Genomic DNA, 22,005 nt, shown 5'->3' on the forward strand with positions numbered 1-22,005 from the left:
ATAAATGTAACTTAGGGTTTGTACGCCAGAATGGAAATATAAATGAATGCATTGTGGGATGCCCTCTTATATGCTTTATCTTTAGGCAAAAATAAATAAATAAATAAATAAATAAATGTCATTGGTATTATGTGAATACAGACAATCCACATACTACAAACTGCAGAAGAGTAGAACGTTAGTATGCAATTCTGAACAAAGCCACACACTCAGCCAAAAAACACACCAGACCACTGGATTAAAAAACAAACAACCAAAAGTGTTTATTATTTTTGTCCTGTCTGGAACCCAGGAGCACATCTCTCAGGTCAAAGGTCATAGCGCTACCCTGGGTCATGGGTCCCAGCGGGTGTGGGATCAGACAGGGATGATCCGGGCTGGGTGGGAGCAGGTGACACAGAGTGAGACACACACACACACACGCACACGCACGCACGCGCACACACACACACAAAATCAAATTCATTTCTGAAACAACTCACTACAAACCAGTATCAGTCCTTTTAACACACCACAACATAAATCAAGTGATGCGGTGAAGTTCAAACAGCCAAAGAAATCAGCAGAGAAGATGAGAAGTCTGTGTGTATGATATCATATGCATTGTTCATATAAAGACAGCTAAAACGAATAGTACAAAGTATGTTGGAGAATTTCACTCATAATGCATAGGGAAAAAGAAAAGAAAATCCAGCAACAACAATTTATCATTACTGCAGAAAAAAAAAAATCATGGACAATTTCATTAAAACTATCTCATTATTGTTCACAGAGAGGGAGGGAGAGAAAGAGATGTAGTGTGAAGTAAACAACTGGAACTAAAAAATAAAATCCAGAAAAAATTAAAAAGGTCCAAAAATGAATTTCATATCAGAGGCAGCTTGGTCACAATTCCCACTGTTCTTCTGTCCCCGTTTATGAACTATTCCATAACGTCAACCGTCATCCATGTCTAAGGAACATTTCAGAGAAAGAAAGCTAGACAATGCCAATAGCATTGTAATTTACTTTGGTCCAAGTCCTTGTTGGGAAAGGTTGGTGACTTGTCAAGATGCATAAATCAGTGTCTGGCGTGATGTTTACGAGCATACGGCACTCTTCCACTTTATTTAATTAAGAAAATTTCCCATTTCAACACCTTTGTGCCAAGTTCATTTGGTTGGTCACGAGTCACGACCACACACAAGATCTTCTGAAGCTTCTCTGCCTGTGCCATGACGACAAACCAGCCTCAGAACTTCACAGTTTGAGCCAAAATAACACTCCTCCAATCATGTAAACACTTATTTCTTTCAGACTTTCATTGCTTTTGTCTGCATCTTGTCTCTTCAATGTGGCAGATCTCAGAGCTTTTTCACAACCCAAAGTGCTAATACCTGATATTAAAGGCTCAGAACATACGGAAACTACCCCGGATCAGCTTATCTGTCACAACCAGCATTTCTCAAATGTCTCAGTGTTGCTGTGCTGTGCTGGACGCCCCCCATCTACTATAAAATCCTCCCTTTTAGGTCAAAGACAAAAATTTACAAAAATATTCTGTTTAACGAAGAAAAGCAACGCAAGACTTCCTCTACCTCAGCATCCGATCATCTCCACTCAAATCCAATGCAAAAACACCACAAAGGAAATGGCGATAACTTGTCAATGAAGTCAGGCCTTGTATAAGCCTGCTGCCAACTCCTCCATTACCATTTATTCATGTCAATTTGGTTTATTATTGTTGGTCGCTGCAGCACTTTGACGCTCTGGAAGAAGTTTCTTGCGCTAATCATCCAAGCAAAGTTGGATTTGTGGATTCATTTATTGCCCAAGAACTTTTCTCCTACTCTCAAGAGTGTTTGAGACTCTGAATCTTAGTTTGACGTTCCACACAAATGGAAACAGTAGAGCTGAGCTTGGAAAAATAAACTGATCCATGGAAAGCAGAAGAACAGGATCTAGTCACCATGAACATGAAAGATAAAGACGGACCCATTTAATGAAACATCCTGAGACATCCTGGTCCGGCGGGAAAACGTCTCCTGCTCCATAAATGCTAATAATTTGTTCTGAGCTTAACAGACATCTACTCTTGTTCCCTATATAAACTGATATTGAAGCTGTTCTCTCAATGAGCAAACGAGAACCTTAATGGCTCAACAAGAAGAAGCAAAAAACTGAAGCCAAGTTGAGCTGGCGTAACTTTCGAAATATATGTTAATGTAACAGACAATTAAAATAGTCTAGACATGTGCAACTATCCCAGTAATACTGAAATAAAATAATAAAATAAAACCACATCGAAGCAAAACATCACATACAAATAAATCATCAACAGCAGTAAAGGAGGGCTGTTGATGCTGCGGAAAACACAAGTGCCTTATCTCCTGCTCCGTCTCCCACCAATCACAATATTCCATTGGAAAACCACTGCTTAACTGGAAAAAAAACTAAATATAATAGGACTAAATACAAGTTTGGAGATGTAAACCTCTGCGTCCACTAACATTCACAGCTTGAAAAGTGTGTTTATGTACGTGTGTCCTCATGGACGACTCTTACTGTGAATCCAGAAGCGAACGAACGAACGAACGATTCTTTTCCTGTTTGATTGAATTGGTGTAAACCGGTACTTATTGCTGATGTTTTGAAGCTGGACGAGTCTTCAAACATCTTCCTTTCTCAATCTTTTCTTCCTACACACCCTCGCTTTGAACATTTCAGATGCCTTCTAGCAAAAAACACACGTGTTTGTGTGGATATGAGCTAAAAAGAAGGCTACAGAATCCATAAAAAAGAACAGAAGTTGAATAGAAAACTGAAGGAGACTGGGTCTGGAATTCATTGAGTATCGGAGCCCTCTCTGGTCGCGTTTCAATAAATGAGGGTCTTCCATTTCCTGCAGTTAAACTTGCTTGTGGAAAATCTCGTCATGCTTGCATGAGCCTAATTCAAGTGTGCAAAGACACAATCAATTTCTTTTCTGCGAAAATGTGTTTGAGGGTCAGAGTTTCCTGGGTGTGTTTTGTCAAAGGAGGAGAAGCGCTGATTAGATTCACAACCAGTTAATACATAAAACACAAGCAAAACACACAAGGTAAAGAAGGTGTAAACAAACTCCAGAGGTCCATGAAGAGTCCAAGACTCCTTCAAGAAGAGCCCAAGAAGCCGCCAAGATCCTCATTTGCTGGGAATCAGATGAATGATGGAGGAAGTGTAAATAAAATGTAAAAGGACCTTCCAGGTGAGAGCAGTGGAGGGGACACCGTTGCTCTTTCACACACACATTCACTCACACTCTGCTTGTTAAGGCAGTGGTGCTCGAGGAGTTTGCTGTGGGGTTCAGGCTGGGTGATGGCAGTGGGAAAGCTCCAACGCACACAAAAACACGAGTCATTTGCTTTTTTATTCATCTCAAGTCCTCCATTCCCAGCGTTCCTCATATTCTTCTACTCTCCTGTCATCCAGCCGCTCACAAACTCTCCATGTCTTTTATTCGGCATGGTCTCGTTTATTCGAAGGACATTAGATTCGCTGGGACCTGGAATGGAAAAAGAGGAAGTGACATTGAACAAATCTTAAAGTGATATGTATGGTTTTAATGGTTTTACAAGATCCTGCACTGATATATACAAGCCATCCTCTAGAGAAAAAACTCAAACCAGGTTCAAATGATCAAGCCTCAAAATACCTTACTAATGCAAAAAATACTATTGTAATGATTATATTAATTTATGATAAATGATTCACAGTTCAAGTGAAGCCAAATTATATACTAATTAGAGTCTGCAAATTTAATCAAAAATTCTGGAAAAAAGTTTTACTAAAAATGTAAATATATTTTAATAATAACATTTAAATATAACATTTTAATAAATAAAAAGTTGTGTTGGGAAGTCAAAGCACATTATTCTTTTTTATAATAAGCACTAGCATTCAAAGTTTGGTGTCAGTAAGTGTTTTTATTTATCTATAAATTAATACTTCCATTAAGCAAGGGTGCATTAAATCGATCAAAAGTGCAGTAAAGACATTTATAATGTTACAAAGGATTTCTACTTCAATTTCTATTCTAAAGAAACCTGGGAGAAAAAAAAAAATTGTTTCCATAAATAAGCAGCACAAATGTTTTCATCATTGATAATGCTAATAAATGTTTTTTTGAGCATCAAATCATCATATTAGAATGATTTCTGAAGGATCATGTGACAGAAGACTGGAGTAATGATGCTGAAAATTTAGCTTTGACAAAATTGAATATATACTACAATAGAAAAAAGTTAAATTGTAATCATATTTCACAATATTACTGTTTTACTGTATTTGATCAAATAAATGTAGCTTTGGTGAACATAAGAGACTTTAGTTCATGTCTGCTGTTCATCAGTATGTTTTTTGTCTCAGTTATTTAACTTAAGGGTGTTTTCTAGTTTTATTCAATGTATTTTGTGAAAATGTGTGTACATTGAAGTTTAATGCAGTACCTCTAACTGAATTTGTAAATTTTTTTATATATTTTTGCCAGAAAGATATGGTGCAGATTAAATTGCATTTGATAATTATAGGCCCATATTTAAAAAGACATAACCTAAATGCCTTCAGTGTTAGCTTGTTTCTGTAGTTCTAGCTTGCGATGTAGTTAGACCGTTTAAATAAAGAGTAGCTTGCCTATAGTTTCACTATTGTAAATCATGATGAGCTTTCAAACAAGCTTCTTCAACACTGCACTTGACAAGCACTAGAGGGCAGTGTCATTGCTCAGTTTAATAAAGCCCTAAACACCTGCTGATGGAACACGTCCAGTCTGACCTGTGTATTTGGAAACAACAGTTTTCAAAAGACCATTATGTGAAATGCTTTTAATTTAATAGATCCCACTGAAACACTGTCAGTGATTTGCTGCTTCAAAACAGAAGGTTAGAGCAAAATGTTCACATATTTATTGAACCCAAAGGATTCTAGTACACAATAGCATCTCCTGAGGAGCAATTAATATCCTCAATTTAGCTTAAAAATGTAGCTTTCGCATGGAAACGATCTGAACATTAAGTGCACACTGAAGGCCACTAAATTACTTATGAGCATTTTCTCTACAAAAGAAACTGAGCTAAATAACCCTCTGAGCTGAACAAGTCAACACACACACACACACACACACACACCTGTTGCCTGTTGCTTTGACAAGCTGCACTCAAGTGTTTGAACCACAGCAGAGCGTTCATTCTGTTCCCTGCCTGGAACTTATATGAGTTTCCTGTGGGCACATAAATGAATAAATCAACAAAATGTGCATATCATAATACATAGTTACAGTGTAAATCTTTTGTCACAATATTGCATTGCCTGGACAGTGATTGTGACAGGCTGTCTCACCGTGCTCAGAGTCGGTCAGCATGAAGATGTCGGGATGCTCCGGGTCGTCTGCCATCATGGCCATTAAGCCCAAAACAGAAACACTTTTGCTGGCGGTGGACTTGAACTGTGAAAATTACAGGTAAAATATTAAAATGCTTTTTTAAAAATTAATATAAACATTTAATTACATATTATGCTAATGGAATTACAATTTTATTAAAAACTGAAAAATGCAGTCAAAATATTAAAATGTTTCTAAATTATTTTCTCCCAATTTAATATAACATTTTTAATTACATAATGTTTTTCCAGTATGTATATAAATTAAATGAACTGATCTAAGATACTATTATAGAAATGTATGGTTATTATTATATATATATATATAAATAAATGTAATATATATATATATTAATGGAATTACAATTTGTATAGAAATTAATTGAATTAATTTTTACTATTATTGTTAATAAAAAAATGAAAATTAGTTAAAATATTAAAATGCTGCTATAACGTTATATAAACATTTTCATTACACATTATATTAATACAATTTGTACAGAAATTAATTAATTTAATTTGAAATACTATTATTATTAAAAACTGAAAATTAGTCAAAACATCAAAATGCTATCAATCAATTGTTTTCAATTTAATATAAATATTTTAATTACAAATAATGCATATACGAATTACATTCTGTATACAAATTAATTTATTTAAAAAAATATTATTATTATTATTATTATTACATAATTGAATTAATTTGAAAAATGATCATATGAAATGAATATATGAATATACATGCATACAGCTTGGCTTCATTCTTGTGCACAATCCTGTATTGCAAGTGTCTGTGTAAACAAGTAGCCCTGTTACTGTATGTGTATTTGCGACATGTGCTTCTCATTAATCCTGATAATGTGTGATAGCTGGGCTTGCACTGATGTTGTCATCCGTCTGATTATCCAATGACTGCAAACATCTGCCCTCACTCAGCACTGAAGCCTGTTTCGTCAGTCATCAGGCACGCTGTTTGTTAGCATTCCTTCCTGGATCCAACCACTCTTCCTCCCTTCTCTACACCTCCTGGACAGAGTCACATCTCTACAAACGCCACCCAAGGCTTTCTGTCTGATTCAATCCATTCAGCGCAACTTTTTCCCTGGCTTACATGATCCCTATCTCTCCCAACCTCTCCTGCTGGATGGCATTAGAATAAGCACTCTTCCATCAATATCATCCTGAAGTGATTAAGTGATGACGCATCAGGCTGCAGGATACAGTGACGCTTCCTTTCATCATTTCATCTGTATCCGCTTCAGATGGACCACCTTGGACTCTATTATGCATATTGTACGCTAAACGGTTCTAACCTCATAGACACACACCCTTGTGAAAGAGGGCGATCAGGTTTTTATTAGTCTAAAGGGAAATAAAACTTTGCAGATTTATGTTAAGAACATCACCTTTTGCATTGCATTTTGCCTACATATACTGTTTGTTAGTCACTGTTTGGATTTAAATAGGCAAATGCTTAAGAGTCTATGATTGGATGATTATTGCTGTGATGTTATTGCATGTGCATTATGATGTTTTTAGCATGTTATATGTTTGGCAACAGTCTTTCTAACCTTAATTGATGGAGTGTGTAGCTTTTCGTTTTTAAACAACCATGTAGGAAGACACATCATGGACATATTCCAGGATGTCAAATCTCAAGATTTATCAGGATCAAATTGTGTAAGAATGAAGCATGACGAATCGCTTTCACATTCACACATGATGACCTCTGAGTCCAGACCTTAACTCCATTGAAAGTCTTTGGGATGTGCTGGAGGAGACTTTACAGAGTGCTGGACTCTTGCATTTTCAAATCAAGATCTTGACAAAACATTGATGCACCTCTTGATAGAAATAACATCAAAACATTTATTTCCATCAAGAGGTGCATCATTTTTGGTCAAGCTGTAAAGTCTACTTAATTTCTAATCTAAGTAATCTTTTTTTAATGACTGCAATGCAACTATTTTATATATATATAAAAAAAGGAAGTTTACTACCACTGTACACCGCTGTTCAAAAGTTTGGGGTCAGTAAGTTTTTTTTTTTTTTTGTTGATAAAATTAATACTTTTATTCAGCAACGGTGCATTAATTTGATCAAAAGTGACAGTAAAGACACTTCAAATATTTCAAAAGAGTTCTATTGAACTTTATATTCATCAAATAATAGATTACACAAAAATATTAAGCAGCACAACCGTTTTCAACATTGATAATAATAATAAATGTTTCTTGAGCAGCAAATCATCATATTAGAATGATTTCTGAAGGATCACTAATGATGATATTGTATTAAAATAGAAAACAGTTATTTTAAAATAACTATTTATTAACTATAAATTAACAGTTATTTTAAAATAACTATTTATTTTGTAAAAACATTTTACAATATTACTCTCATTGGTAAATTTAGTTATTCATTCAAAAACAAACAAAATCTTTATCAAACCCAAACTCTGAATGGAATACTGTACAATTGAAATAATCCATCATAATTAATAATCAAAAAAATAATATTACTAATAATAGTTATTACTAACATCACATAATATTTTATAAAAGCGTTTTATTTTGTATTATGAAAACAAACAAAAAAACAATGTAAATCCTGATAGTCCTAAAATAGACCAGTTTCTTTAAACTCCTTAAATTATTTGCCAGAATAAGCAACAAGGTTTGTGAGAGTAATGTGAAAGTGGGGAAACACTCACATGCTTCCTCTCTGTGGCCTTGAGGGACTTGGCAGTGTAATAGTAGAGCTGAGTTCCACAAAGAGCCACCCAATACTTAGTCCATGCTGCCACCTACAGACAAGAAAACACACTGAAGCACATGCCCACACCAGCTACTGCAGAGAAATTAATGCATATATTCACCATAGACACTGTATTTATCAACCACTCAAATTGGTTCAATTACATATACAGTAATTGGTTAAATTAAATTCCACTACCACACATATAGACAGCTTCAAAGTGTGCTTTTTCGAGGTTGAAATATATATTTTTTGTGTGTCTTCATTACAGTATTTCAGGACTGAGTAATAATAATTAACAACATGTACTAACTGTAGGATTAGGGTTAGGGTTTGGTTTAGTTGCATGTAATTATGCTTATACCGTGGTCTGGGTGAATACTCGATTCTGATTGGCTGCAGGGTGTCCATTAAAAAGTGATAGAGGACACCTAGTAAAGGAGTTCTGGTGAAACTGACTGTTTACCGTTCGAAATTAATAAATAAATGCGCTGGCTACATCAGCTGTCAGTAACCATAGCAACAGGCAGTCAAAGTATCTATACGGACTATAAATCGAGTGGACTATAAATATCTCCGTTTGCTAAATAAACCGTCAGGCGTAACCAGGGAAACCAAGTTATTGTTTGTAAAAACTTTACATTTCGATTGTAAAACTAATTAAAATATAAACTAATGTTTTAAAAATGTGTTATTTGGCAAGTGACCATGGTATAAGCGGGTTAATGCCCTTCGAGGTGTCCATTGTCAGGTATTAATGGACTTCAGCTGCGCGTCGGACGGTTCACGCCTCGCCGTCGTCCATTAATACCTAACAATGGACACCTCGTCGGGCATTAACCCTTACATAATGTACTGTTATTACAACTACTACAAGTAACATATGTAACAAGGACACTGTAAAATAAAGTGTAACAAAAAAAATCCCCACAATGTCAACTAAGTCTAATATATCAATAACAGCATTCCTGAGCAAGCAAAAAACATAATGTAAGGCCAAGAAGTAATCTGAACATATTGATCAAGATTAACTGAATTATATACTTATGGTAATTATATGCTTATGTAAGATCTTATGTAAGAAACCATGTAGTTATCCAGCATATCTACATGCATATATGAGTAAGAGGTCTAGAAAGACAGAGATAGGCAGATTTCGTGTCAGATCAAATATGTGCAGGAGATGTGGCTTTTAAAAGGCCTCTCGGCTCCCATTACTGGACTTTAACACAGTATCTTTTACTGCCTTGGCTCCCTTCAAACTCTCTCTCTCTGTCGGAGGAAACCGCTGGGTTTGATAGGGCTAATGGAGAAATGACTGACAGTTAAGAGACACTGTAGACCAAAAGATAAAAGAGCAGATTATGAGGAGAGGGCAAGAGGGGAAGAGACAAAACGGCAGAGAAAAGCACTTGAGCAAAGGATCCCAACTGGTTTTGATTTTACACTGGACATCAAGCAGTGACCAAACAAAACCATTTTTTTTTTTTAAATTTGATAAAAATCAAGCGATATACACTATTGCTTAAAAGTCAGGGGTGATCAAAAGTGACAGTAAAGACATTTATAATGTTAGAAAAGATTTCCATTTCAAATAAATGCTGTTCTTTTGAACTTGCTGTTCATCAAAGAATCCTGGAAAAATGATTTTTTATCACAGATTCCTCAAAAATATTAAGCAGTTTCCAACACTGATAATAATATTTTTATTTTTTTTCTTGAACATCAAGGATCATGGGAAAATGATTTAAATATATATATATTATACACAGTACCAGTCAAAAGTTTGGAAACATTACTATTTTTAATGTTTTTGAAAGAAGTCTCTTATGCTCATCAAGCCTGCAGTTAATATTATTACAATTTAAAATAATGGTTCTCTTTTTTAATATACTTTAAAATGTAATTTATTTTTGTGATGCAAAGCTGAATTTTCATCAGCAAGTACTCCAGTCTTTGGTGTCTTATGATCCTTCAGAAATCATTCTAATATGCTGATTTATGATCAATGTTAGAAACAGTTGTGCTGCTTAATATTTTTTTTATAACCTGAGATACTTTTTTTCAGGATTATTTGATGAATAAAAAGTTAAAAAGAACTGTATTTATTTAGAATAGAAATCTTTTGTAACAATATACACTACCGTTCAAAAGTTTGGGAACAATAACTATTTTTTTTAAAAGAAATTAGTACTTTAATTCAACAAGGATGCGTTAAATTGATAAAAGGTGATGGTAACGATTTATAATGTTAGAAATGTTTTTATTTTGAATAAATGCTGTTTTTATGAATAAATGCTGTTAACGTTTTACTCATCAATGAATCCTGAAAAAAGTATTCCAAAAAAATATATTAAACAGCACAACTGTTTCCATCATTGATAATAACTGAGTATCAAATCAGCATATTAGAATGATTTCTGAAGGATCATAAGACACCAAAGACTGGAGTACTTGCTGATGAAAATTCAGCTTTGCATCACAAAAATAAATTACATTTTAAAATATATTAAAAAAGAGAACCATTATTTTAAATTGTAATAATATTTCATAATATTACTGTTTTTTTTGTTGTTGTTGTTGTTTTTTAACTGCAGGCTTGATGAGCATAAGAGACTTCTTTCAAAAACATTAAAAATAGTAATGTTTCCAAACTTTTGACTGGTACTGTATATATATTCAAATTGAAAACAGGTATTTTAAGTTGTAATAATAAAATCACAGTATAATGTAATACAACATATCATAATGTAGTAAATATAGTAGTATATTACAATGAATATAATAATGCCAATTTAATATTACTATGAAAACACACAAATTGTCCATGCTAGCTTTTTCAAAGTGTCAGATGAATATGTATCAGAATAGTTTTATTGGACACAGTCTTTGATGTCAAAAATTAAAAAATGAAATAGTGATCATTTCACAATATTATTGTTTTTACAGTATTTTTGCTCAAATAAATGTAGCCTTGGTGAGTATAATAGACTTATTTCAAGACTTTTGAATGTCTGTTATAATATAATATAATATATGCATAAATGAATGGCAATTTTATAATATTGCTATGAAAATACAAAAAAAAAACTAACTTGCCAAATGTCAGATGAATATGTATCGAAATAAAGTTTTAATGAACACAGCCTTTGACGTCAACAATAAAAAGATATGGTGAGCAATTGTTCCTTTTTAAAAGTTGAAGTATGATCACTTGGTTTGCTAAAAAAAAAATCATCCTTTTTAGTTGCAGTTTTATTGCTTGCATGTAGCACCATTTTGGAAAAGAAAGAAAGAGACGTGTATGAGATCACAGGGAGAGATCGAATGGAGATTATGGACAGGAGACGGATGAAGTGTTGCAGTGGTAGTTTGCTCTCACCGTGGGTTTCTTGCCTTCCTTGAGGACTGTTTTCCTGCGCAAGACCCCCTGAACTGTGACGGCTCCTGGGTAAAGATGCACCGCCAGCTCCTCTGACTCAGCAGAGCTACACACACACACACACACACACACACACACACACACGTTTAATTGACACACAGGGACATGTAACAGACTTTTTAAAAAGACACACATAAAATTATAAATCACACAAGTGATGTATATTAAAAGCCACAATGTGAAAGTGAAGAAAGTGAGAGTGTTTGAGGGAAAGAGAGAAAATGAGTGAACTGTGAAAAACAATATTGACTGTTATCTTTCTTAAAGGGATAGTTCACCCAATGAATATCAACTTTAATTTATAATTTGTTCCTCACACAAAGCTATTATGTGACTTCAGAGCTAGAATACATTTTTCTTGTGTGCTCTTTGAAGTTTCCAGTCTTTTTTCGATCGAGAATCAGTAGTCTTCAGAATCTTTTCTCTTTTTTTGCAACCAAGGAAATTGACAGGTTTGGAATATGGGTGAGTAAATTATGACTTTAAATTTTTTAGGTGAACTGTTTGTTTACTTCTGTTATATGCATTTTTTTTCTTTTCTAATTTTTTCTCTACTACTACATTATGCCAAAAGCAATCTCTTTTCACAAGTACAGAAAACTCTACCGCCTACAAATGTTGTGTCTACAGACATTTAAAGAGCCACAAAACATTCCTTTATTATTCATTTCTAAATCTAAACATAAAAAACAGCCTCCGGTCTTAAAGTTGGCTTTGTTTAGTTTGATTTAATACGTAGGCAGCAGTATAGGAAGATCTTTATAAAAAAAAAAACTAAAAAAAATTTGTAACATTAACACTACTGTATACTGACATACTGCTCATTAATACACTTTTGTCCACTTAGAGAAGGTTATGATGTCCATTTTCTACTCTGATACTTGTATGCAAAAGTCACTGGTCATCTGTTAACCATGAGTAACATATGTCCTTCATTACTGAATTAGCTTATCTAAGTTTTTTTATTGCTTTTTCACAGCAGTGTTTTAAAAGGGATGGATTTATAGACACGGCCTCTCTGCAAGGGTTTGAGTCTCTAAAATAAATGCACCCTTTTTAAAGCACCACTGCGGCCATCAAAGCACTGTTTGTGCAACAAATTCACCACATTCAACAATGCATTTCAAGACAATTGCTGTCAGACTTCAAATCGTCTGCTGTGAGCAGTGTTCCCAAAAAACCTATTGTACACTTTTTTGAACACAAGAACACATCCTATGTAAACGGCCCCCAAGAACTGCACCAGATGGACCCTAATTAATCAGCGCTTGACCCCATTTACTCTCTCAGTGCATGTTACTGGTCTCACTGTGAACAATTCATCTGTACATCCATTTTTCAAGCTTTTAATCAAAATGTCAATAGGCTCCATTCCGGTATGAGTAAAAATAGATCTGATGCAACGTTACCCAATCACAAGGTGCATGGAAACAAACAGAACTAAGTATACGAACAAAAAAGAATTCCAGCAACACTTGTGGTGAACGTTTCTGAAAAAATACGGACATGTTACAGCTTTAGAGCCTTCCTAATCCTTTTCTTTCTTACTATTGAAAATATAAAGCAGAGCACAAGAGAAGGTGGTAACTGATTACATAAGGAAAAAGAGAGAGGCTTTCTTTCATTTTCATTTTTCATTTTCATTTTCCCCTTCATTTTCACTTTCATTTTTTCTAATTTTGGCTTAAAGAGTTTCTGTGATGTTTGGAGTGTATTGTGTGACTGTTTTTTAAATGGAAGTTGTTGCCTTGATGCTTGTTGACTGAATCCTTTATGACGTGAGAATGTGGAAGATATGTCAATTTAAAAGGATGTATTCTGATTGGTTTCATCTTGATAATAAACTTTTTAACTAATTACTTTCTAAAATGGAGTGTGATGTTATAAGTGGAACTTGTCAGCTTTGTCAGCTAATTTCCTAACACGTATCGAGTCATATGGAGATGTGTTTTTTTTAAAGAAATGTTCACGTATTGTGTTTGTTGTATACACTGAGGAAGGATCTCAAGCCGAAACGCGTCTGTATTTTTTCAAAAACCATTAAAAGTTCACTTCACCACAAGTATGCAACACTCACTTTTCACAATCCAATCAACAGCCGATGGAGAAAATCAAGTCCCACCCTACATTTTATTCAGCTTCATTTGGAAGAAATGCAGTAGTTTCAAGTCAGTCGCAACTTCCACTTCATGTTGACATTAAGATGGCTAGTTAGACAATCCCATAACCAAGAAAAGTAATAGTTTCAAGTTGCATTTTTGCAGTGTGGTCACATATACAAAAACAGTTTCATTACAGTTTCGTAATAGTGTAGTGATCTAGTGTAGTCTATTGGTAATAGTGTAGTGACTCAAAAATAAGTCACTTTCAAACCAAGCAGCTTTTTATTGGTCAACGTGGCAAATTTGCATGACTAGCTGAACCCAATGCAAAATCTTTATAGGAAATCTTTCGATATTCTCAACTGCATAGATTGAAATGATTGGATTTCACCCACAAAAAATTGCTGAACGACGGTAAATTTGACTGTACCTTAAGCATCATTCAGAAGTATAGCGCTTTTAGCACTGGAGGTCGCAAACTGTATTGTAGGGCTGGAACGATGCGTCGATGTAATTGATTACGTCGATAACACATTCTTTATGTTCTTCCCTTATCCCGTCACAAAACAAAACTCTAGAGCAGATGCTAACGGATAATATGACAGCACCGCGTAATACGATTGCGCTCATATAGCATTCTTCGGATGAACGCAAATCATTGCGCCATCTCCGTGAGTAAACTGAACCCGTCATGATTTTACAGTTTACTGTGACTCACATTATATGGCGTGGCGGACAACTAGTTGTCCAGTGCGGTTCCGTTCATTCAGTGCAGGTTTGTCGAGAATGAGGTTGTGAGACCTAAAAATGTGCAGGAGTCATTTGTGTTATAGAATGGAGTTGTAACGCAACCACATTGAGTGGCGCTGCCATACTAGCCATTAGCATCTGCTCTAGAGTTTAGTTTTGTGTGAAACATGATAGGAGATTAGGGATGAACATAAACAGTGCATAATCGACACAATCGATTATGTTGACGTGTCGTTCCAGCCCTACTATATTGTTGGGAGTAAATCCACATTAGTCATTCAACTTCTTAAATCAAAAGAGGAACATCACAGCCCTGTTTACACCGGGTTTTAAGATGTGTTTTCGTCGATCTGATCCCAAGTGAACGGCATTAAATACAGGTGTAAACGGGACCTAAAACGTTTTGAGATTGTCTACTTTCGACCAGAAATTGCAAGTGGTCACAGGAGACGCATTTAAAATGCATGCTAAGACCAGCCTTACACGGTAATGCGTCTAGCTGACCACTTGTGATTGGATCACTGAAAACACATCTTAATACCAGGATGTACAAAGGACATTGTTTTCCCATGATGCACTTGCAATCGGCGCTATTGAAGCAGAGGTGAGAGGAGGCGTGTGTGTGTGTGTGTTTGGAGAACAGAAAGCAGGAGCAATCAGAAGAGATGCTTCAGTGGCTTTTGATTAACAGCAACAAGCCAGGACTGCATAAGAGTCAACATCACACGTGTGATTCAGAAAAAGCCCACCACCTGATTCCACAGCAAGAACACACACTACACACTGTGACAGCGATAGTTCCCCGGTTGTTCAGGGTAAGTCAGATAGAAAGAGAGCCTGGCGGGGGTTGAGGTTGAGTTACCTGCTGGACCTGAGCGCTCCTCTGCAGGAGATGCGGCCCACTCTGCTGACTGGGCCCAGAGAGTGGTAGAATCGAGTCCTGTAGAGTGTCAGTCATAGCGGGGCAGTGGTCAGTCACGGCCCTCACACACAACACACACTACAGGCTGTGCTAGAGCTCTGAAGCCTGGACTCTTCTAAGTCTCCTTCTATGGTCTAAAGATTCTGGCTAACATGTCTAGACAAGTGGTTAGCATACAACAGATCTGCATTAGTGGTCAACCGATGATACCTAGAAAGCAGCGTGGCCAGTGACTAATATAGGCCCAGATTTACAAAACGGGGCAAATTGTGAGAGCATAATTTCAAAAAAGCACCGATGGGAGTGTAAAGTTAAGTGCATGATCTACTGACAACACTCAAATTAAAGAACACAGACGTAGCCTGATCATTTCCATAATGACCAACACCATCGACCAAAAGCAGCGCAAATTAACGTCTGGTTTAAAATATCAAAAGGATAAACAATGCAGATCTATTTTTTTCAGCCATCTTTGATCATATTTACCAATGGGGCAAATAATTCTGACCAGCACTAAGTAGTAACAAAGTCACCAAAGTCTCGGCGACCATCTTTCAAACGCCTCTCCGGCATGCAAGTGCAGCTCCAGTCCCTTTGAATGGGGAAATATAAAATTCTCCAAAACTGTTCGCCAAGCTTACGATTAAATTTCATATTTGAAATCACCAATGAAAACTGACAACCACTGTCTCATAAATTTTGTTACTAAACGTTTTTGTTACTAAACATTTTTCAGGCTGGATCAAGCTAAAGCTCTTGCATCTGACTGACTCCGGAGCTTCTAACGGCAGCTGCAGTGATGCGATGACTTTACTAATTGGCAATTGGCTCTTATTTAGAAGGCGGGACTTATTCCGGCATATTGAGCGTTGCACTTTTCCCCATTCAAAACTATACGAGTGACGCATCTTGTGTTATTCTATAGTCTTTGGTAATAAGGACGCAAAATGCTTATTTAGTGCAAATTAGATTTTGGAATTGACACAAAGCCAATCAAATAGGGTTATCGGTTGATGCTGATAATCTCAAAATGGCCAAATTAATAAATGATTGTTTATGACTGATTATCTTCCTATTTGATAATATAAAACCAGACTATACTTTTAGAACATAGAAGGAGACTTGTACATGCATTTAGGGTACAGCTAGGACCTCAGTGTACACCTGATGTAGAATGGCAGGCAGCGGCCGTCACAAATGTCACTCTCATACTCTGTTCCTGTACAGGAAGTTTCTCTCATTAGTTACAATAGAGGTAGAGCACTAATGAGGGAATATGATGATCATTTGGGGTCAAAGGAAAGCACAGGCAGCTGAGGGAAGCAGAACACACTCTTTTGTGCCACAAAGCACATGCTGCTCAATTATGGAAAACTATAAGTCTTAAAGCAGGTTTGTGTCACAATCGAGATTGCCAATTCATTATAAATAATAAACCAATAAGCAGCAACAACTGTAAAAGTGAATGTGTTAAGTTGATGATGATGACAAAGAAGAAACATTCCCTGTGCAGAAGCACTGGGAAGAGTCTCTGGGGAGGGTTGCGTCAGATTCCAGCATGTTCCATGAAGACATGCTGTGTCCATATGTACCCACGCATGTGGTCATGTATGGTATGTGCACGTGTAACTGTGTTTGCAAGTGTGAATGTTTTAGAGGACTCACCTTTCAAAGGCGGGCCAAGACATCTCCTCACTGAGCTCCGAGCCTTCACTGCTTCCTGAAATGATAAAATCATGACATATGTTGATAAAAAGAAGCATCACCCATGATCCAACAGCTGGATGTGTGTGTGTGTTATACCCAGTGAAATGCCGCTAGACAGCGTTGAGCTCTCTGCCTGCCCTCGTGTGGGTGTGTGACTCTCCAGCACGCTGTCGTCCAGAAGATGTCTGGATCCAGCGTTGGGGAACGTTGCGCTTTTAAACTCCACCGTGTTTGTTTTGTGGATAAAACTGCAGCACACACAAGAAAAATCTAAGATCAAGATTTCTTAATCAACAGAAACCAGAAGATTGTCACATATTGACCTTGTAGAAACTATACAGCAGTATAAGGAAGATTTCTGCTTTTACATTTACATTTATGTAAAAATTTTAAATTTTAAACTGTTCTCAGTTCTTGCTTTCCCTGGGAATCGACCCCATTACCTTGGCGTTGCAAGCGCCAACGCTCTACTGTTTGAGCTAGAGGAAGCTTTATGCAACAGAGCACTTACTGCAAAGTGTACCATGTCACGGAAAAAAAACTGAAAAAATATGCCACTTAATATCAGTAATATGGTACATAAATATGATTTTGGCCTGTTTCACTTCAGTTTTTGACTAACAAATAAAAAAATACAATTAATATCGACAATGTCAATTTTGACAATCTGTTGAATTGATATTAATTTAACACCATTTCAAGTACAACAACCTTCGAATTACCTTTAAAAAACATTTTTACAAAAATGAATACTAAATTAATATTACAAAAAGAAATAAACAAAATCACACAAATCAAAGTCGTAAACAGTATTAAAACATCTAAAATGTTGGGATGTTTTCATATAAATTAAATAGTTCATACAATAGAGGTTATACTCCTGAGGCTGACAAATTTTTACATTTATTTCTTTTTTTTTTAAATCACCTCCATTCATTTCCCCGCCCCTCTTTAACTATTTTTACTTATTTGTGTAAAGTGTCAAATGTTTCCATACCTTTTCAGTGAACAAATAACTTTGTGAAAAATAGACACGATCAAGGACTTTAAGACTAATATATTATAGACAATTTGTACTTCCCTCAAAGTCTAATTTTTATTTTGTTGAATATAATTGTACATGGCTCCAACTCTGACTATGGTCTATAAAGAAAGAACACAGGTAAAGAAGGCCGAATGAACTAGGCCACAAAGGAGTGTGATGTATAAAAATGAATGGAGCACATGAAGCAAACGCACTTGTAGCCAAGGCTGTGACACTTCCTGTGTCCGTAGGTGATGAGGTTCCGGGGTGAGGGGGGCGTTGGTGGGACTTTAGGCAGGGCACCCTCTGCAACATTACCACGACGACAACATAACGGTGATGCAGATGTGTCTGGACCTGTGTCAAAAATAGCAAACACACTAATTATTAACAACAGCGTGTGACAATAAAGGTGTTTAACTCTTTCCCCACCAGCTTTTTTGTTTTTGTCAGCAAACAAGTTTAAGTTGCCAGCCACCACCGGCATTTTTGATCATTTTCACAACATTTTAATGGCCCCTAGAATATTTTGTTGTATGAATATCTGAACATGCAATGTATCAAAAGAAAGAAAAGAGCATCTGCTTTCAAACAAAAGAAGCTTTATTCTAGCTTAATGCACTGTTTGTTTTTTAACAACACTTGAATGCTGTGTAAGTTTCATAGCAAAGCAACATTTTGAGCAAAAAGCTGAGAAAATTTAAATACAGAGAGAATACTACATCCAGATCGGATTCAGAATGATGATCAAAACACAGATGGAGTAGATCGTGTCCATCAACCCCCCTAATGCCTGCACAGTCCTGTAGCTCATCCTGGCTCGACATTTCATTCGGTAAAATTAGGCAGTTTTGATTTATATACCGTTTAATGTTGATGATCGTGTTATTTTACATATGCATCGCTTGTTTCTGCTTCTTCACCAGAGATTCTGTCCTCTTTCAGAAGATGTCATAGCGCCCCCTACCGTATAAGAGTGAAAACACGGAAAGCCAGAAATTTCCATCAATGGCAGAGAAGAGTTGTCTCAGAAATGACGGAAATTTCCATCAATAGCAGGGAAAGACTTAACACACAGTGTTGGGGAGAGCAAATCTATGAAATCCGATTCATTTCTTCTGTTCAGCCCGTCAAGGTCAAACGCAAGTAAAAACATGAACACACTGGAGAGCTGCTTTACAGTAGAAATTTAAGTTGTAATTCTAACTGAAAGTGACACTGACACCATATTTTTTTCATGTTTAATACTGTAAAGCTGCTTGCTTTAAAGCAATACGTTTTATAAAGTAGTATAGAAATAATCGTGACTTGACTGGAGTACCGAATTGCAGAGCTCATTGCAAACATATAAACATCGCTATGATCAGATACTTTTTTATATGTTATTGAGAGGAATGCACACAACATATATTAAAGGAGAACTCCGGTCAATTTTAACATTGAGCTCATTTTTTTGTAAATTTGGAGTGCTGTCAATACAGAGAACAACGACAAAAATCGGTGTTGCTTACACCATGTTATCCTCTTTTTAAAATTTGAGTTCTCCTTTAACATATTCATCTAAATGTGGGTGGCGTCGGGATGTTTGCTAACAGTATACTGCTACAAAAGTATTTCGAACTTCTTTTTACCCCTTAGTGAAGAACGAAATATAACTTTGCCGTGAGTACATCAGGGCCTTTAGCGTCAATGTGTGTGGGCTACGAGTGCTTCTCACCTGTGAGGTCTTCTCTAGAGGCAGTGGTGCGAGGTGTGCTGGTAGCTGGTGGCTCAATCTTTAGGGACAACCTGATACGTACACAAACATGGTATCACTAAACACTTACGCTAAAACTATAATATATAATCTAATCTAATCTGAACACAGCTCCAGCTCACTTATAATTGTCGTCCTCCACAAACTTCTGTAACTCCTCAATGTAGCGAACAGAGTTGAGATACTTCTGGACATGCGGCAATACTGGGATATCTGAGAAAGCGGGAAAAATTCATTCACACAGTAAACGGCCCGATTACACCAAGAATGTTACTATAAAGCTGACTATATTAGCGTCAACGCGGGCAGTATCGTTCTGTTTATTCTAAGTACTTTTGTCATCTGCCACTTTAAATGATCAAGCTCTTTTTAAAGCAGGATTGATTCTGATCTAATCTGAAAGTGATTCCAATGATATTGTTTCTCCGTGACATGTATCGTTATAGTTGTGGTGTGGACTCTGCTATTCTTTCATATTTAGGATGATTTTTAGAACTGTATATTTATCGTTATAGTTATGGTCCTTGATGTGAACGGGTCTTTACTTCTGTTTATATCAATAAACAAGCATGTGATACGCACCATATTCACAGGATCTCTGCAGGTCTGAGATGATTCTCAGTATGTTGTTCATGAGGTTGGAACGCTGTTCGTTTTCAAGAATGCTGCCAGTGGAGGGATACGCCGAATCGATGTAGGTCAGATCGGACAGATATATACCTGCAAATACACATACACAAATACATTTCATTTTTGAACACAATTTACAGTAAAATAGCAACCTGAAGACTTTCATTTAAAAAAAAAGTGAACTATTATTTCAAGCAGCAATTTTCTTTAGTTGTTGTGTAACTTTACATTCTTCATCTCTTTATTTCTCCTTTTCTATCAGAAATATTTAATTTTCTTTGTGCTCTGTTCTTGTCTGTCTATAGTTGGGAGGTGGACAGACAGGCTTTCTCTGGCCCGTCTAGAGTGCTTATTTCATACTGAGTAAATATTTGGATTAGTGAGGAACATTATGTGCAGGAAGTATCTGCATTAGGAACAAAGATATGCAGCTTCTGGAGAAACATTTGGCAGCATGCAACTCTACAGCCACACTGTTTGGAAAAATGTGAATATTGATGATTTTAAAGTGTGTTTGTGACAGCATGTTCTTAAGAAAATAAGCTTGGGACTGCAAAAAATTACCAGTCCTATACAGACATTACATCAAAGGCGTCACATCTGGGATGATCATCAAAAACAACACTACACAAGCCACTGATGTGGATGACGGTGTGACAAATGAAAGTTTGAAAATAATGTGAGACAAATAAATCCCAGATTACTTACGAGAATCCCACAAATATTTACGATGACATAATGGTTAGATAGGTGGCATATCAAACTGTACTGTACTGTAGCGTGGGTGGATACTGAGTGCTGGGATTGGAAGTGCAGTGGGCGGAGTCAAGCAAATGATTGACAGAAGAATTCCACAATTATAAGCATGACCAAAGGAACTGTTAACCACAGATTCAAAATCTGAATAAATAATTCAATATATAAATAAAAAACTTACAATTTTAGACCCCCTGTATATACAATACACTAATGTTCAACAGTTTGGGGTTGGTAAAATTGTATTTATTTGATCAAAATATAGTAAAACAGTAATATCTTGAAATATAATATAAATATAAAGCTGGAAAATTTTAAATGTAATTTATTATTTCTGTGATGGCAAAGCTAAATTTTTAGCATCATTACTCTAGTCTTCAGTGTCACATGTCAACATCTCTTATTATTATCAAAACAGTTGCTGGAACTTACTATATGTGGAATATGTACTTTAAGGATTTTTTTAATGAATAGAAAGTTCAGAAGAACACCATTGATTTGAAACAGAAATCTTTTGGAACAATGTGAATGTCTTCACTGTTACTTTTGACCAATTTAATGTATCCTTGCTTAATAAAAGTATTAATTTCTTTTAAAAAAAAACCTTACTGATCCCAACTATTTGAACAGTAGTGCATGTCATTTTACCATTGGTGCAATGTACAAAGTGAAAGAGCGTGAGACAAGAAGAGAGATGACTGCTTTGTGAATGTCAGACAAAGCTCAGGCACAAGCTAAATATTATTGTGGGAAAGCAGA

The 22,005-nt window shown here is 35.9% G+C and overlaps 1 protein-coding gene across 3 annotated transcripts in view; it reads right to left on the reverse strand.

Annotated features, from left to right (window-relative positions):
- Positions 1–238: 238 nt before the first annotated feature.
- Positions 239–22,005, reverse strand: part of ralgps2 (Ral GEF with PH domain and SH3 binding motif 2) — a 141,403-nt gene continuing 119,636 nt past the window's right edge. For 2 of the 3 annotated variants that reach the window (XM_084090290.1, XM_084090289.1), the window contains exons 10-21: positions 20,443–20,580; positions 19,983–20,073; positions 19,822–19,892; positions 18,320–18,461; positions 17,177–17,328; positions 17,039–17,093; positions 15,314–15,391; positions 11,540–11,645; positions 8,114–8,206; positions 5,356–5,461; positions 5,145–5,236; positions 239–3,523 (exon numbers count right to left, since the gene is read on the reverse strand). In XM_084090290.1, coding sequence (XP_083946416.1) covers positions 3,494–3,523; positions 5,145–5,236; positions 5,356–5,461; positions 8,114–8,206; positions 11,540–11,645; positions 15,314–15,391; positions 17,039–17,093; positions 17,177–17,328; positions 18,320–18,461; positions 19,822–19,892; positions 19,983–20,073; positions 20,443–20,580 — 1,154 coding nt within the window. In that variant the 3' untranslated portion in view covers positions 239–3,493. The remainder of the gene's footprint in view (positions 3,524–5,144; positions 5,237–5,355; positions 5,462–8,113; positions 8,207–11,539; positions 11,646–15,313; positions 15,392–17,038; positions 17,094–17,176; positions 17,329–18,319; positions 18,462–19,821; positions 19,893–19,982; positions 20,074–20,442; positions 20,581–22,005) is intronic. The other variant, XM_084090291.1, reaches the window with a different exon arrangement.

This window comes from Abramis brama (genome assembly GCF_963993115.1).
Source record: "Abramis brama genome assembly, chromosome: 18".
Lineage (NCBI taxonomy): Eukaryota > Metazoa > Chordata > Actinopteri > Cypriniformes > Leuciscidae > Abramis > Abramis brama.